This window comes from Hibiscus syriacus, unplaced genomic scaffold (genome assembly GCF_006381635.1).
Source record: "Hibiscus syriacus cultivar Baekdansim isolate YM2019G1 unplaced genomic scaffold, ASM638163v2 tig00111582_pilon, whole genome shotgun sequence".
NCBI lineage: Eukaryota > Viridiplantae > Streptophyta > Magnoliopsida > Malvales > Malvaceae > Hibiscus > Hibiscus syriacus.
In genome coordinates this window covers 1,042,721-1,063,142 of record NW_024063126.1, presented here as the reverse complement: position 1 = coordinate 1,063,142, position 20,422 = coordinate 1,042,721, and the positions used below count along the sequence as shown (strand labels likewise).

Here is a 20,422-nt window from a genome sequence, read left to right as displayed (position 1 = left end):
TATTCAATAAAAACATTGACTTAATTGAAAAAAATTATATATAGAGGGGTATTATTGTAATTATTCATAAAATATATAAGGTAAAATTATATTTTTTTTTTCGGGTCGGTCCGGTTTTTTTAACCATAAACCCGAACCCGACTTGACCCGAATATCACACTTAAAAAAACCCGACCCGACTTAACCCGAATATCACACTTAAAAAACCCGACCCGAACAAAATAAAGTTTCATCCGACCCGACCCGAATATATGAGTTATAAATTCGACCCGACCCGACCCGAAATAATAAAAAATATTTTTATTTAATAAAAACAATGACTTAATCCGACCCGACCCGAATTATATATATTTTCGGGTCCGTCCGGTTTTTTTCACCCTAAACCTGAACCCGACCCGAATATTACACTTAAAAAAACCCGACCCGACTCGACCCAAATATCACACTTAAAAAACCCGACCCGACCCGAACAAAATAAAGTTTCATCCGACCCGACCCGAATATATGAATTAGAAATCCGACCCGAAATAATAAAAAATTATTTTTATTTAAAAAAAACAGTGACTTAATCCGACCCGACCTGAATTATATATATTTTCGGGTCGGTCCGTTTTTTTCACCCTAAACCCGAACCCTACCCGAATATCACACTTAAAAAAACCCGATCCGACCCGACCAAAATAAAGTTTCACCCGACCCGACCCGAATATATGAATTAGAAACCCGACCCGAAATAATAAAAAAATATTTTTATTCAATATATGAATAAGTTACCAAATGATTGATGAGGGTAGTATGGTCAAATTTCAATTCCCTCTAACAAGGGAATTGAATTCCATCCATTTTTGGATGAAATTCACTTTCCCTCATTTGATGGAATTGAATTCCATCAGGGATTTCAAATCCCTTGAAAAACTTGAACCAAACATGGGAAAGTGGTGGAATTGGATTCCAATTCCCATCAATTCCAAGGGATTCCATCCAACCAAACGCCACCTAAGGTTGCGTTTGGTTCACGGAATGTAAGATTACCAGTAGGAATAAAAGATTACCATGGAATAGGATTACTGGTAATGTTGTATTTTGTGTTTGGTTGGTTTAGCAGGAATGTAAGATTGTCGTGTTTGGTTAAAAGAATAAAAGATTATTGGAATGTAAAATTTTAATTATAGATTTTTTTTTTGTAAATCTAATATAGTTTAAGGATAAATTTGTAATTTAATATTCGTAGAATTTTTATTATTCAATGACAGAATAAGGATATTTTTTAAAGAAAAAAAATTAAGGGCATTTTAGTCCAAAACACCGGTAATCCAACAATACTTAAGGAAAGGGAGGTAATGACATTCCCGATAATATACCCAAAAAAATCCACTATTGATAATGTAAGATTACCGGGAATGACATTCCTGGCCAACCAAACGGGGGAATGTGGATTCCATTCCCATGGGAATCTTATATTCCCCCAACCAAACACACCCTAATAGCGAGAAGTCACTCAAATAATGATCTCATTAATAAGGAGAGAAACACAAGGGGCTAACATCAAGCCCCACCTTAATTTTCTGGGGACCGGCCTTTCCTATTTTCTCCACATGAAGCTCGCCTTTCTCGGGCCAATGTTTTTCCTAAATTAGTAATTGTTTTCATTTCTTCAATTAATTTCTTTAAGGGTAAACTACGCTAATGGTCAATAATGTTTGGATTAGTTTCATTTTCACCGCTGATATTTTAAAAGTAACAAATCAGTCACTAACGTTATCGTTTGTTACAAAATGATCACTCGACGTTAACAAACGTTACTGCAGTAACGAAATGCTGACGTGACACGTTAAACCAGTTGACTCAGCATGTTTGACCGACCATTTGACTCTTCTTCTTCTTCTTCTTCATCTGACGTACAGTTTCGACATCTCCACACTTTACACATGTTGCCAACATATTAATATAAGTAATATCACCATTTTCAAAACTAGAAAATTACATCCTTTCAAAACACACTATAACTTTCCCACAATTTCCTTTCTGGCCATATCCATCAATCATAATATTCCATGAAACAACACAAACTTTTCCCAAATTATGAAAAACTATCCGAGCTTAATTACAAGACCATGTACTTGTTCCCCAAGTACAACATTACATGATAATCTATCACTATCTTCAGAGCAACCAGATTCACCATACTCTTCCTCCTTCGCACAAACAATCAAAACAGCAGACAAGAAAACAAAATCAATTCGAACCCCTTTTCTACACATCACTCTAAACATCTCCAAAGCCTCAAATACACCGTCAATACTTCCTAACCCACCCATCATTGAGGTAAAAGTAACCTCATTAGGCTCATCAATGACCGAAAAAATTTGAACATCTTTCATAACCCCACATTTAGCATAAACAGACAATAATCCGTTACAGACAAAGATATTCTTATCAAGACCGATCTTAATAACAATATCATGGAATCTCTTCCCAAGCTGAAAATCCAAAATGCTTCGACAAACACTTAAAACGCTAGCAAAGGTAACATTAGTAGACAAAAAACCTTACGAAACCATAAGCCTATAAATATCCAACTCTTTTTCCTTGTATATATTTTTAACATCAAACTAATCAAGTTGTTCCTTGAGACAACGTTTCTTTCAGTATTTGTTCGAACACCTTGCGTGCCAACTTTAAGTTACCAGCTTTGCAATGGAAGCTCAAAATGACATTCAATGAATAAAAGTCCTTTTGAGGGGTATAGTGGAACATGCGGTCAGCAGAGGACTAGTCGTTGCATTTGGAATAGAGTTCGATTAGACAATTATATAGGAAAGTGTTTGTTAAAAGGTTGTTGTGAAGTATATGAGCATGGAGGACTTTGCCTTGCAGAAGATATTTGTTGTCTATGCAAGTTTGCAGAAGGCTAAGGTAACATCCCAAAAACTAAGTTAGTGACTAAATTGTATATTTTGAAATTTTAGGTCTAATTTCAAAAAAAAATTAGAAAAGTTCAGAGACTTAGATTGAAATATATTGGTTTTAGATTAAATAGCAAAGAAGGAATAAATGAATGGTATTATGTTATTTTCATTTTATAGGATTTTATCTCCTTTATTAAGAGATAAGCACGTGGATTTGGGGAGATATCTAGAAATACAGTTCTTGTCTTCTTTTTCTGCCCTTGAGCTCCACTTCAAAGATATTGAGTGAAAGCAAAGTCCAGATAAGTCAACAAAGTAAGATTTACCGAGAAAGAGATAAGAGATTGGTGTGATTAGTGAGGCCCAAGTGAGTGCATACTAGATGATATATGATGTTTTATGGAAATAAAACTTGCGACGAGTCTATTTCCTATATTAAAATGTGTAAATTCATGAGCATGTGTTTTATATGATTATTATGTGTGCCTGCGTATTTGAATATGAGTATATGTGTTATATGTTACTGTATATGTTACATGATCTATATGAAAATAGGTTTGTGTAATAAACCATGTGAACTAGTTTAAATGATCTATGTGATTACATAAGAATATGATATAAGTTATATGATATGAACATAAGGGATTATATGAACATGAGATATAAGATACGTGCCAATGAATTATATGATTATATGTCTATGTGATAAGTGACTATATATGTTACATGATATATGTGAACATAAGAGAACAAAGTATAAGTTTTATGATACAAGCTATGTGGTTACATGCACACGCGAATATGCCTATGTGATATAAGTGATATGAACTGTTATAAATAGTAAAGCCCATGTTATGTGATATGAGAGCTGAGGGTATAATTGGCATGCCAAGAGTCGAGGGTTCTACGCGATCTTTCGGGACATATATGTGGTTTTTCGTGACAATTCTACGGGGTCCTTCGGGACTTTTTATATGGCACTCAGTGCAAATTATACGAGATGTGGTGACAATATTTGTGCACAACCTCAATGCACTCACATATCTTTAGTTCTCTATAATGTACCATGGGCTAATAAAAGATATAAAAAGAATTAACATTTTTATGAGGTGATATGTTATTATTTGTTAAATGGATGATCCTATATGTTTTTGTTGTGTGAGATATGATGATTCAGGTAAGAGATGAAAATATGTTACTATATGATACAAGAGTATGTAAATGTGTGTTATGAAAGTATGTATGTGCAAGTTTTATTAGTTTATTTATGCATACATGTCTCACTAAGTCTGTGACTTAGTGTGTGAGTGTTTCACACGTAGGATCCCAGAAATATGAAAAGCAAGGATATGAAGCAGAGACAACATAACATCATCAGAGATCATATCATAAACAATTTAACAGTAGGTTATTATGTTGTAGTAAATAGTGTTGGCATGTACCTAAAAGTTTAAATTGTATATGCTCTGATCAGCTTTTGTAAACTTTTTGATTTAATGTATGTAAATTATTTAGCTTATTTAATTTAAGTATGAATTTCTCCTCTATTTTATATAAGAAATTGATTAGAAATGTCAATGTGACACCTCGGACTTGTATCCGTGTAACACCCTCAACCCATACCCGACCCGAATACGAGTCTAGGATGTCATATTGACAAAACAAAACAATATTCTTTAAAAAAAATAAAACATTTAAACTTATATTATTAAAATACAATAATATACATATATGAATACAAGTTTATCAAAATACTCAGAGCATACACAACTTGACCCTTTGATTACATGCCAACATTCATTTACATAACAAAAGGACCTACTGATTAAGTTGCCTCTGATCTGATAGTTGCAGGAGTAGTGTTGTCCAGCTGCTTAACATGTCTCGTCTACTTTCTTGGATCCTATGTGTGAAACACTCACACGCTAAGTCATCGACTTAGCGAGGCAATATAATAATAATGACAACGAAGAAATGTAATGGAAATGCCATAATAAAATGGAATGAGAAGAAATCAAATACTTAACAATGCAGTTTATATCACCATGTTCCTTACCTGTAAGCATAATATATTAACATTCATGAATTTGTATTAATAAGATTATTGGCCCATGATACCATACTGAGAACCTAAGGTGTGTGAGTAGTGTAAGGTTGTGCACTATGCTATCACTACAACTCGTATAAATCCAAAGTGCCACGTAGAATTGCACTGAAGTGCCGTATAGAATTGCACCGTAGTGCCATATAAGATTGTTCCTAAGGACCACGTAGATAATTCCTTAAGAATCATATACATATGCCAAGGATCAAGTATGTGTCTCAAAAGACCTCACACATGTTCCAAAGAATACATATATGTCCCGAAGGACCGCGTAGACCCTCTACTCTTGGCATGCCAACTATACCTATAGTTCTCATTTACATAACATGGGTTTTTTCCCAAATTACATAATATATCACATAGACATATCATTTCCTTACCTTCATCACATGGCTCATATAACTTTGCATACTTATTCTTTTAAAACATGCTACACAATGCACATAGTATTAATTCATATCATGCTTCACAATATGAAATGAATCATGAATCAATGTATTAAATCTAGACTTCTCACAAGTCTAGAACTAATTATATCGTTATAATCATGTTCTGCATATGCACTCACCTATATTTCCTTTCTTTTTCCTCGATCGATCTTACTAGGCAATTGTTCTGGAACTTGTTTAGGCTTTGTATCTATATAGTAATTCATTGATACTTATCAGTATACTAATTAATATATTCTAAACTATCATTTCTTGGGCAAAAACAAAAGCCAATTTCATCTTTTAATGAAGGTATGCATCGATGCACTACACCATGTATCGATGCATCCCTTGACGGGTGAATCGATGCACTATATATGCATCGATAAAAAATCCTATTCGATGTTTATATTTAAGGGGGTGCATCGAGGTGCATCATGCACTACTTGTGCATCGATGCACTGATGGCATTCGATGTTTTTATTTTAAATTAGTGCATCGATGCACTTCATGTGCATCGATACACCTTGAACAATTTCTGGAATTTATCCTTGATGCATCGGTACACATTGAATGTGCATCGATGCACATAGCCTAGAAATGTTATTTTGAGCACGAAAATATCTTTATAATCCTCTCAACACTTCATAATTCACCTCCTTTTATATCCCTAACTTGCATACACTTACTTAAACTAATTATTATCCATTCAATACTTCTAAAACTTAGAAATCCAATCCTCCATATGGAATTTAAGAATCTCACTCAATTTGTAACATGTTCTAATTTTAATTCTAACACTTCCTATTCCTTAATTAGCTTGATCACAAGTCAAATTCCACTTCTAATTCTTATTATGAACTCTATTCCAAGATTTCACTTTTCTACTTTCTTTCTTTAATCCTTCCTAACTCCATCATCTTTTGATTTTAAGATAACCTAAGCTTTCCTTAAGCTTAGTTATCATCTAATGATCAATAAGCAACCTTAAATTCATCAAGAATTTGATTAACAAGAAAACTCAACTTTAGTTTGGCTTCACGATGGAGAAGACTAATGAAGAAGAAGACAAATCTGGAAACTTTGGTTCTCTCCAATAGCTTCCACGTGGGTATAAAATATCCTCAACTAATATTTAATTATTTCCCTTATTAAAAGACTTATTAACCCCTTTAGTTCCTCCTTCTTTCCTAATTGATCCTACACAGAACATTTCAATCAATTCTTTGAACTTTTTAATTTATCCAATTTGGTCACTGAATTTTTAAATCTCACAATTTGATCACTAACCCGGTATGGAGGATGTTACAAATCTCCCTCCCTTAAGAAAAATTCGTCCTCGAATTTTCATTGCACGAACAGATGAGGATATTGAAGTCGCATATCTTCTTCACGTTCCCACGTGGTTTCTTCTACCTTGTGATTTCTCCAAAGAACTTTGACCAACGGAACCGTTTTATTTCTCAATTGCTTAACTTCGTGAGCCAATATTTGTATTGGTTCCTCTTCATAGGTCAAATCAGGTTGAACTTCAACTTGTTCTGGTGAAATAATGTGAGAGGGATCGGACCTATATCTACGTAACATGGACACATGGAAAACAATATGGATTTTCTCCATTTCTGGTGGCAAAGATAACTGGTATGCCACTGGTCCTATTCTTTTAACAACTTCATATGGCCTGATGAATCTAGGACTTAGCTTTTATTTCCGACCAAATCGTAATACTTTTTTACATGGCGATACCTTCAGAAACACTTTATCCCCAACTTCAAATTCAATATCCTTTCTTTTAACGTCAGAATATGACTTTTGCCGATCAAATGCTACTTTTAGGTTATGTTGAATTTCCCGAACTTTCTCTTCCATATCTTGAATCAAATATGGACCGAGTACAGTTCGATCTTTGATCTCATACCAATTTAATAGCGTACGACACTTCCTCCGAGATAACGCCTCATAAGGTGCCATTTTAATACTGGACTGATAGCTATTGTTGTAAGCGAACTCTGCCAGTGGTAAGTATTTCTCTCATGACCCTTTAAACTCAATGACACATGCTCGCAACATATCTTCCAATATTTGAATTGTTCTTTCTAATTGTCCATCTGTCTGAGGGTGAAAGGCGGTACTAAAATTTAAGCGAGTCCCCAACGCTCCATGCAAGGATTTCCAGAATCTAGAGGTGAATCGAGGATCTCGCTCAGAAATTATAGAAACAGTCACTCTATGCAATCTAATAATTTCTCTAATATACAGTTCCGAATACTTTCCCATGGAGAAATCTACTATGACAGGAAGGAAATGTGTTGACTTGGTCAATCGATCAACAATTACCCAGATTGAATCTCTTTTGTTTGGAGTCCCCGAAACAAAATCCATTATTATATTTTCCCACTTCTATTGTGGAATGGAAAGTGTTTGCAATAATCCAAACGGAACTTGATGTTCGTCTTTGACTTGCTGACATGTTAAGCACTTGGACACAAATTCAGTAATGCTTCGTTTCATCCCTGGCCACCAATACCGATCTTTTAAATCCATATACATATTGGTTCCACCCGGGTGCATCGTCAATGGACAATAAGCCTCTGTCAATAAATTTTTCTTCAACTCTTCATCGTCTGGTATCACAATTCTTTCTTTATAATACAATTTCCCATTAGACTTCACCTCAAAATCCTTAATTTCTTTATTCTTTACTTGCTCTATTCTTTTCAAACATATTTCATCTTGGCTTTGCAATTCTCCTATTCGGTCCAACCATGATGGTTTAAGTTTTAACTCTGCACATAGACCACCGTCTCCAGTCAAAGATAATCTCACATCCATAGCTCGTAAAGCTGCAAACATTTTTCTACTCAAAGCATCTGCTACCACGTTAGCTTTTCCGGGATGATAGTCAATTATTATATCATAATCTCTAAAAAACTCAACCCATCTCCTTTGTCTCAAATTAAGCTCTTTTTTAGTCATAAGATATTTCAAGCTCTTATGATCCGTATACAAGTAACATTGTTCTCCATATAGATAATGACGCCAAATCTTGAGAGCGAACACCACTGCAGCCATTTCTAAATCATGGGTGGGGTAATTCTTTTCATATGGTTTCAACTGTCTCGATGCATATGTTACCACCTTCTCTTCTTTCATTAATGCACACCCCAAACCATTGTGGGAAGCGTCACTGTATACAACAAAATGCTTACCAGATTCTGGTTGAACCAATATAGGAGTTTCTGTCAGAATTCTCTTTAAAGCTTCAAAACTTTCTTGACATTCAGAAGTCCAAACAAATTGTACATTCTTTCTCATTAGCTTCGTTAAAGGCACCACTATCATCGAAAAATTCTTAACGAATCTTTGATAATAACCGGCAAGTCCAAGGAAACTCTGAACTTCAAATATATTCTTTGAAACTTCTCAGTCCATTATAGCTTTTACCTTTTGAGGGTCCACCCGAATCCCATTTGCAGAGATCACATGCCCTAAGAAAATTACTTCATTTAGCTAAAATTCGCATTTGGACAATTTGGCATAAAGCTTCTTATCTCTGAGAATTTGCAAAACTATTCGCAAATGTGCGCTATGCTCTTCAATGGACTTCGAGTAAACCAGTATGTCATCAATAAAGACAAGAACAAACTGGAGGGCTGAAAAATCCTGTTATGAGATCCATGAAAGTAGTAGGTGCATTCGTTACTCCGAATGACATTACAATGAATTCATAATGGCTATATCTCGTTCTAAAAGCAGTCTTTGGAATGTCCTTCTCCTGAATCTTTATTTGGTGATAACCCGAACGTAGATTGATCTTCGAGAATACCGAAGCTCCTTTTAGCTGATCAAACAAGTCATTAATGTGCGGGAGGAGATACTTATTCTTGATAGTTGCCTTATTAAGATGTCAAAAATCAATGCAGAGATGCATTGACTCATCCTTCTTCTTAACAAACAACACCGGAGCTCCCCAAGGCGACACACTTAGTCGAATAAATCTATTCTCTAACAACTCTTGCAATTGATTCTTTAACTCTTGCAATTCTTTCAGAGCCATCCGATAAGGTGCGATTGCAATCGGAGCTGTTCCCGGCATTACTTCAATTTGAAATTCTACCTCTCTATCTGGAGGTAATCCTGGCAACTCAGCAGGAAAAACATCAGGAAATTCCCGAACTATTGAAATCTCATCTAATCTTTTCTCTTTAGCTCTTGTATTTATCACATTTGCAATAAAACCTTGACATCCTTATAGCAATAACTTCTTAGCAGACATTAATGATATTACATTTGCTAAAAGATTAAACCTTTCACTAATCACACTTATTTTTGTTCCTCCAGGACTCTTCAGGGTTACTTTTTTCAATATGCAATTAATATCCCCATAGTAACAGAACAACCAATCCATTCCCAGAATCACTTCAAACTCGTCAAAGGGTAATTCCATCAGATTAATAGGAAATTTAATTCCCTGAATCTTTATAGGACACCCCTTACAGACTTTGTTCACCCGAGCACTATGGCCTAAAGGATTAGTTACTATAATCTCATTACTCGTAGATTTTAAGGGAATCCTCAATTCCTTTACTAACTTACATGTAATGTAAGAATAATTAGAACCCGGATCAATCAGTACCAATACTAGTTTATCATACAACTAAAAAGTACCTGCTATAATATCGGGATCATCACAGTCTTCACTTGTCTTTAAACTGTATACCTGTGCGGTTGACCGAACTTCAGGTTGAGCAGAGGATTCAAACTGGTTCTTTCCTCTGTCTCTTCCTCATCCTCTCTGTGAGGTAGAACCAACTCTCTCCAATGGTATAGGTTCACCAACCATCAACAGACAATCCCGGATAAAATGTCTAGCATTTCCACATCGGAAAAAAGTCCAGGAGCCATCCGACACGCCCCAAAATGGTTTTTCCCACAGTGTTGACACTGTCTTGCTTGACCCTGATTGGATCTCACAATACCAGATCCCATCAACTGTGTCTTTCTAGGCCTTGCCTGACTTGCACCTCTAGCAGAGGATGCAACTGATTTTGATCTAACTTCTGATCGAAATCCTGAGTCTCTTCCTCTTCTTGGTGGTGTTGAGCTAGAAGAAGCATCTGTCCTCTTTGATGTCTGAACTCTTGAGTCCTTGAATCTCTCATTCTGAGCCCTTTCAAGAGCCTTTGCATGATTGATAACCTCTTAGAACGAGGACAAATTCAATACTATCAACATCTCTTTCAATCTAGGGTGTAAGCCCTCCACAAACTATTCACACGCATCTTTTTCAGTAGGCACAAGCTTAGATGCAAACCGACTCAGCTTGTTGAACTCGCATTCATACTTATATATAGAGCGGTTCATCTGTTTCAAGTTCATAAACTCCTGCTTCATCAGCCGAATAAATTGATCTCCAATGTACTTGTTTTTAAATTCATCTAAGAACAAAGACCAAGTCAACTGGTCACTGGACATCCTCATGGTGACGTTCGTCCACCATATTCTCGTCTGACCCCTCAGTAACGAGACAGCTCTATCTAACTTCTCCACTTCAGAGCATTGGAGACCATCCAACATGATTTTCAAATCATTTAACCAAAGATCCACCGCAACCGGGCCTTCCTCAGATTCTCCCTTAAATTCGAGAGCTCCCAAACTTCTAAACTCTTTTTCTACATTCATTCTTTGAATTGGTGGGGCAGGAGGTTGAAAATGCGTCAGAATAGCGTCTAACGTCCTGAAGAAAGTGTCTTGGTCTTATACAGGCACTCCCTGAGATGCCTGTCCTTCACCTTGCCTGGCCAGGGCAGGTGAATTACTGCTTTCAACATGCCTATCTTCTTCCGCTTCACTTCGGCAGCTATTATGTCCAGACATCTAATAAAATAAACACATTGTTCTATTAGTAAAACACCATACTCATACTTTACTAGATAAGAAGTTCTCACTATTTGTTGGCATGCATTCCATTTAAAGACTCTATAGACTCTGGTTTATGCCTAGAATCGACTAAATCATAGCTCTGATACCATTAAATGTAACACCCTCAACCCATACCCGGCCTGGATACGAGTCCAGGATGTGACATTGACTAAACAAAACAATATTCTTTAAAAAAACGATAAAACATTTGAACTTATATTATTAAAATACAATAATATACATATGTGAATACAAGTTTATCAAAATACTCAGAGCATACACAACTTGACCCTTTGATTACATGCCAACATTCATTTACATAACAAAAGGACCTACTGATTAAGTTGCCTCTGATCTGATAGTTACAGGAGTAGTGTTGTCCAGCTGCTTAACCTGTCTCGTTTACTTTCTCGGATCTTACGTGTGAAACAATCACACGCTAAGTCATCGACTTAGTGAGGCAATATAATAATAAAGATAACGAAGAAATGTAATGGAAATTCCATAATAAAATGGAATGAGATGATATCAAATAATTAACCATGCAGTTTATATCACCATGTTCCTTACCTGTAAGCATAGTATATTAACATTCATGAATTTGTATTAATAAGATTATTGGCCCATGATACCATACTGAGAACCTAAGGTATGTGAGTACTGTGAGGTTGTGCACTATGTTGTCACCACAACTCGTATAAATGCACCGAAGTGCCACATAGAATTGCACCGAAGTGCCACGTAGAATTGCACCGAAGTACCGTGTAGAATTGCACCGTAGTGCTATATAAGATTGTCCCTAAGGACCACGTAGATAATTCTTTAAGAATCATATACATATGCCAAGGATCAATTATGTTTCTCAAAAGACCTCACACATGTTCCAAACAATACATATATGTCCCAAAGGACCGCGCAGACCCTCTACTCTTGGCATGCCAACTATACCTATAGTTCTCATATACATAATATGGGCTTTTCCCAAATTACATAATATATCACATAGACATATCATTTCCTTACCTTCATCACATGGCTCATATAACTTTGCACACATATTCATTTAAAACATACTACACAATGCACATAGTATGAATTCATATTATGCTTCACAATATGAAACGAATCATGCATCAATGTATTAAATCTAGACTTCTCACAAGTGTAGAACTAATTATATCATTATAATCATGTTGTGCATATGCACTCACCTATATTTCCTTGCTTTTTCCTCGATCGATCTTACTATGCAATTGTTCTGGAACTTGTTTAAGCAATGTATCTACATAGTAATTAATTGATACTTATCAGTATACAAATTAATATATTCTAAACTATCATTTCTAGGGCAAAAAGAAAAGCCATTTTCATCTTTTAATGAAGGTAAGCATCGATGCACTACACCATGTATCGATGCATCTCTTGACAGGTGAATCGATGCACTATCTATGCATCGATACAGAAATCCTATTCGATGTTTATATTTAAGGGGGTGCATCGATGCACTACTTGTGCATCGATGCACTGATGGCATTCAATGTTTTTAATTTAAATTAGTGCATCGATGCACTTCATGTGCATCGATACACCTTGAACAATTTCTGGGATCTATCCTTGATGCATCGGTACACATTGAATGTGGATCGATGCACATAGCCCATAAATGTTATTTTGAGTACGAAAATATCTTTATAATCCTCTCAACACTTCATAATTCACCTCCTTTTATATCCCTAACTTGCATACACTTACTTAAATTAATTATTATCCAATCAATACTTCTAAAACTTAGAAATCCAATCCTCCATATGGAATTTAAGAATCTCACTCAATTTCCAACATGTTCTAATTTTAATTCTAACATTTCCTATTCCTTAATTAGCTTGATGACAAGTCAAATCCCACTTTTAATTCTTATTATGAACTCTATTCCAAGATTTCACTTTTCTACTTCCTTACTTTAATCCTTCCTAACTCCATCATCTTTTGATTTTAAGATAACCTAAGCTTTCCTTAAGCTTAGTTATCATCTAATGATCAATAAGCAACCTTAAATTCATCAAGAATTTGATTAACAAGAAAATTCACCTTTAGCTTGGCTTCATGATGGAGAAGAAGAATGAAGAAGAAGACAAATCTGGAAACTTTGGTTGCCTCCAATAGCTTCCACGTGGGTATAAATATCGTCAACTAATATTTAATTATTTCCCTTATTAAAAGACTTATTTACCCCTTTAGTTCCTCCTTCTTTGATAATTGATCCTACACAAAACATTTCAATCAATTCTTTGAACTTTTTAATTTATCCAATTTGGTCACTGAATTTTTAAATCTCACAATTTGATCACTAACCCGGTATGGGTGATGTTACAAATCTCCCTCCCTTAAGTAAAATTCGTCCTCAAATTTTTATTGCACGAACAGATGAGGATATTGAAGTCGCATATATTCTTCACGTTCCCACGTGGCTTCTTCTACCTTGTGATTTCTCCAAAGAACTTTGACCAACGGAATCGTTTTATTTTTCAATTGCTTAACTTCGTGAGCCAATATTTGTATTGGTTCCTCTTCATAGGTTAAATCAGGTTGAACTTCAACTTGTTATGGTGCAACAATATGAGAGGGATCGAACCTATATCTTCGTAACATGGACACATGGAAAACATTATGGATTTTCTCCATTTCTGGTGGCAAAGATAACTGGTATGCCACTGGTCCTATTCTTTTAACAACTTCATATGGCTCGATGAATCTAGGACTTAGCTTTCCTTTCCGACCAAATCGTAATACTTTTTTCCATGGTGATACCTTCAGAAACACTTTATCTCCAACTTCAAATTCAATCTCCTTTCTTTTAACGTCAGAATAGGACTTTTACCGATCAAATTCTACTTTTAGGTTATGTTTAATTTCCTAAACTTTCTCTTCCATATCTTGAATCAAATCTGGACAGATTAGAGTTTGATCTTTGATCTCATACCAATTTAATGGCGTACGACACTTCCTCCCAGAGACGCATTGAATCATCCTTCTTCTTAACAAATAACACCGGAGCTCCCCAAGGCGACACACTTGGTCGAATAAATCCATTCTCTAACAACTCTTGCAATTGATTCTTTAACTCTTGCAATTCTTTCGGAGCCATCTGATAAGGTGCCATTGCAATCGGAGCTGTTCCCGACATTACTTCAATTTGAAATTCTACCTCTCTATCTGGAGGTAATCCTGGAAACTCAGTAGGGAAAATATAAGGGAATTCCTAAACTATTGAAATCTCATCTAATCTTTTATCTTTAGCTCTTGTATTTATCACATTTGCAAGAAAACCTTGACATCCTTGTATGAATAGCTTCTTAGCAGACATTAATGATATTACATTTGCTAAAGGATTAAACCTTTCACTAATCACACTTATTTTTGTTCCTCCTAGACTCTTCAGGGTTACCTTTTTCAATATGCAATTAATATCCCCATAGTAACGGATCAACCAATCCATTCCCAGAATCACTTCAAACTCGTCAAAGGGTAATTCCATCAGATTAACAGGGAATTCAATTCCCTGAATCTTTATGGGACACCCCTTATAGACTTTGTTCACCCGAGCACTATGGCCTAAAGGATTAGTTACTATAATCTCATTACTCGTAGATTTTAAGGGAATCCTCAATTCCTTTACTAACTTACTTATAATGTAAGAATAATTAGAACCTGGATCAATCAGAACCAATACTAGTTTATCATACAGCTGGAAATTACCTTCTATAAATTGACCGAACTTCAGGTTGAGCAGAGGATTCAAACTGGTTCCTTCCTCTGCCTCTTCCTCGTCTTCTCTGTGAGGTAGAACCAACTCTCTCCGATGGTGTAGGTTCACCAACCATCAACGGATAATCCCGGATAAAATGTCTAGCATTTCCGCATCGAAAACAAGTCCCAGCAGCCATCCGACACGCCACAAAATGGTTTTTCCCACAGTGCTGACACTGTCTTGGTTGACCATGATTGGATCTCACAACACCAGATCCCATCAATTGTGTCTTTCTAGGCCTTGCCTGACTTGCTCCTCTAGCAGAGTATGCAACTGATTATGATCTAACTTCTGATAGAAATCCTGAGTCTCTTCCTCTTTTTGGTGGTGCTGAGCTAGAAGAAGCATCTTTCCTCTTTGATGTCTGAACTCTTGAGTCCCCGAATCTCTCATTCTGAGCCCTTTCAAGAGCCTTTGCATGATTGATCACCTCTTGGAACGAGGACAAATTCAATACTATCAGCATCTCTTTCAATCTAGGTGTAAGCCCTCCACAAACCGTTCACACGCATCTTTTTCAGTAGGCACAAGCTTAGATGCAAACTGACTCAGCTTGTTGAACACGTATTCATACTTATATATAGAGCGGTTCATCTGTTTCAATTTCATAAACTCCTGTTTTAAGTTCATAAACTCTTGTTTCATCAGCCGAATAAATTGATCTCCAATGTACTTGTTTTTAAATTCATCTATGAACAAAGACCAAGTCAACTGGTCACTGGACATCCTCATGGTGACTTTCGTCCACCATATTCTCGTCTAACCCCTCAGTAACGAGACATCTCCATCTAACTTCTCCACTTCAGAGCAGTGTAGACCATCCAACATGATTTTCAAATCATTTAACCAAAGATCCACCACAACCGGACCTTCCTCAGATTCTCCCTTAAATTCGGCAGCTCCCAAACTTCTCAACTCTTTTGCTACATTCATTCTTTGAATTGGTGGGGCAGGAGGTTGAAGACGCGTCAGAATAGCGTCCAACGTCCTGAAGAAAGTGTCTTGGTCTTATACAGGCACTCCCTGAGATGCCTGTCCTTCACCTTGCCTGGCCAGGGCAGGTGAATTACTGCTTTCAGCATGCCTATCTTCTTCCGCTTCACTTTGAGAGCTATTATTTCCAGACATCTAATAAAATAAACACATTGTTCTATTAGTAAAACAACATACTCATACTATACCAGATTAGAAGTTCTCACTATTTGTTGGCATGTTTTCTATGTAAAGACTCTATAGACTCTGGTTTATGCCTAGAATCGGCTAAATCATAGCTCTGATACCATTAAATGTAATACCCTCAACCCATACCCGACCTGGATACGATTCCAGGATGTCACATTGACTAAACAAAACAATATTCTTTAAAAAAAACGATAAAACATTTGAACTTATATTATTAAAATACAATAATATACATATGTGAATACAAGTTTATCAAAATACTCAGAGCATACACAACTTGACCCTTTGATTACATGCCAACATTCATTTACATAACAAAAGGACCTACTGATTAAGTAGCCTCTGATCTGATAGTTGCAGGAGTAGTGTTGTCTAGCTGCTTAACCTGTCTCGTCTACTTTCTCGGATCTTACGTGTGAAACAATCACATGCTAAGTCATCGACTTAGTGAGACAATATAATAATAATGACAACGAAGAAATGTAATGGAAATGCCATAATAAAATGGAATGAGATGAAATCAAATACATAACCATGCAGTTTATATCACCATGTTCCTTACCTGTAAGCATAGTATATTAACATTCATGAATTTGTATTAATAAGATTATTGGCCCATGATACCATATTGAGAACCTAAGGTATGTGAGTACTGTGAGGTTATGCACTATGTTGTCACCACAACTCGTATAAATGCTCCGACGTGCCACGTAGAATTGCACCGTAGTGCTATATAAGATTGTCCCTAAGGACCACGTAGATAATTCCTTAAGAATCATATACATATTCCAAGGATCAAGTATGTGTCTCAAAAGACCTCACACATGTTCCAAAGAATACATATATGTCCCGAAGGACCGCGCAGACCCTCTACTCTTGGCATGCCAACTATACCTATAGTTCTCATCTACATAACATGGGCTTTTCCCAAAATTACATAATATATCACATAGACATATCATTTCCTTACCTTCATCACATGGCTCATATATAAATTTGCACATATATTCATTTAAAACATGCTACACAATGCACATAGTATAAATTCATATTATGCTTCACAATATGAAATGAATCATGCATCAATGTATTAAATCTAGACTTCTCACAAGTGTAGAACTAATTATATCATTATAATCATGTTGTGCATATGCATTCACCTATAATTCCTTGCTTTTTTCCTCGATCGATCTTACTATGCAATTATTCTGGAACTTGTTTAGGCTATGTATCTACATAGTAATTCATTGATACTTATCAGTATACAAATTAATATATTCTAAACTATCATTTCTTGGGCAAAAAGAAAAGCCATTTTCATCTTTTAATGAAGGTATGCATCGATGCACTACACCATGTATCGATGCATCCCTTGACGGGTGAATCGATGCACTATCTATGCATCGATACATAAATCCTATTCGATGTTTGTATTTAAGGGGGTGCATCGATGCACTACTTGTGCATCGATACACTGATGGCATTCGATGTTTTTATTTTAAATTAGTGCATCGATGCACTTCATGTGCATCGATACACCTTGAACAATTTCTGGGATCTATCATTGATGCATCGGTACACATTGAATGTGGATCAATGCACATAGCCCAGAAATGTTATTTTGAGCACGAAAATCTCTTTATAATCCTCTCAACACTTCATAATTCACCTCATTTTATATCCCTGACTTGAATACACTTACTTAAACTAATTATTATCCATTCAATACTTCTAAAACTTAGAAATCCAATCCTCTATATGGAATTTAAGAATCTCACTCAATTTTCAACATGTTCTAATTTTAATTCTAACACTTCATATTCCTTAATTAGCTTGATGACAAGTCAAATCCCACTTCTAATTCTTATTATGAACTCTATTCCAAGATTTCACTTTTCTACTTTCTTTCTTTAATCCTTCCTAACTCCATCATCTTTTGATTTTAAGATAACCTAAGCTTTCCTTAAGCTTAGTTATCATCTAATGATCAATAAGCAACCTTAAATTCATCAAGAATTTGATTAATAAGAAAACTCACCTTTAGTTTGGCTTCACGATGGAGAAGACTAATGAAGAAGAAGACAAATCTGGAAACTTTGGTTGCCTCCAATAGCTTCCACGTGGGTATAAAATATCCTCAACTAATATTTAATTATTTCCATTATTAAAAGACTTATTTACCCCTTTAGTTCCTCCTTCTTTGCTAATTGATCCTACAAAAAACATTTCAATCAATTCTTTGAACTTTTTAATTTATCCAATTTGGTCACTGAATTTTTAAATCTCACAATTTGATCACTAACCCGGTATGGAGGATGTTACAAATCTCCCTCCCTTAAGGAAAATTCGTCTTCAAATTTTCATTACACGAACAGATGAGGGTATTGAAGTCGTATATATTCTTCACGTTCCCACGTTGCTTCTTCTACCTTGTGATTTCTCCAAAGAACTTTGACCAACGGAATCGTTTTATTTCTCAATTGCTTAACTTCGTGAGCCAATATTTGTATTGGTTCCTCTACATAGGTCAAATCAGGTTGAACTTCAACTTGTTATGGTGTAACAATGTGAGAGGGATCGGACCTATATCTTCGTAACATGGACACATGGAAAACATTATGGATTTTCTCCATTTCTGGTGGCAAAGATAACTTGTATGCCACTGGTCCTATTCTTTTAACAACTTCATATGGCTTGATGAATCTAGGACTTAGCTTTCCTTTCCAACCAAATCGTAATACTTTTTCCATGGTGATACCTTCAGAAACACTTTATCTCCAACTTTAAATTCAATCTCCTTTCTTTTAACGTCAGAATAGGACTTTTACCGATCAAATGCTACTTTCAGGTTATGTTGAATTTCCAAAACTTTCTCTACCATATCTTGAATCAAATCTGGACCGAGTACAGTTCGATCTTTGATCTCATATCAATTTAATGGAGTACGACACTTCCTCCCAGATAACGCCTCATAGGGTGCCATTTTAATACTGGACTGATAACTATTGTTGTAAGCGAACTCCGTCAGTGGTAAGTATTTCTCTCACGACCCTTTAAACTCAATGACACATGCTCGCAACATATCTTCCAATATTTGAATTGTTCTTTCTGATTGTCCGTCTGTCTGAGGATAAAAGGCGGTACTAAAATTTAAGCGAGTCCATAATGCTCCATGCAAGGATTTCCAAAATCTAGAGGTGAATCGAAGATCTCGATTAGAAATTATAGAAACAATCACTCTATGCAATCTAATAATTTCTCTAATAAACAGTTCCGAATACTTTTCCATGGAGAAATCTGTTATGACAGGAAGGAAATGTGCTGACTTGGTCAATCGATCAACAATTACCCATATTGAATATCTTTTGTTTGGAGTCAGGGGTAACCCCGAAACAAAATCCAATAATCCATACGGAACTTGATGTTCGGCTTTGACTTGCTGACATGTTAAGCACTTGGACACAAATTCAGTAATGCTTCGTTTCATCCCTGGCCACCAATACCGATCTTTTAAATCCATATACATCTTGGTTCCACCCGGGTCCATCGTCAATGGATAATGAGCCTCTGTCAATAAATATTTCTTCAACTTTTCATCGTCTGGTATCACAATTCTTTCTTTATAATACAATTTCCCATTAGACTTCACCTCAAAATCCTTAATTTCTTTATTATTTACTTGCTCTATTCTTTTTAAACGTATTTCATCTTGGCTTTGCAATTCTCCTATTCGGTCCAACCATGATGGTTTAAGTTTTAACTCTGCACATAGACCACCGTCTCTAGTCAAAGATAACCTCGCATCCATAGCTCGTAAAGCTACAAACGTTTTTCTACTCAAAGCATCTGTTACCACGTTAGCCTTTCCGGGATGATAGTCATTTATTATATCATAATCTCTCAAAAAATCAACCCATTTCCTTTGTCTCAAATTAAGTTCTTTTTGAGTCATCAGGTATTTCAAGCTCTTATGATTCGTATACAAGTAACATCGTTCTCTATACAGATAATGATGCCAAATCTTGAGAGCGAACACCACTGCAGCCATTTCTAAATCATGGGTGGGGTA

General features: G+C 35.8%; 1 protein-coding gene across 1 annotated transcript in view; it reads right to left on the bottom strand.

Moving 5' to 3' along the window:
• Nucleotides 1-2,090: 2,090 nt before the first annotated feature.
• Nucleotides 2,091-20,422, bottom strand: part of LOC120165210 — a 29,364-nt gene continuing 11,032 nt past the window's right edge. Inside the window, exon 4 of the mRNA XM_039174778.1 lies at nucleotides 2,091-2,480. Within this exon, the coding sequence (XP_039030709.1) occupies nucleotides 2,091-2,480 (390 nt within the window). The remainder of the gene's footprint in view (nucleotides 2,481-20,422) is intronic.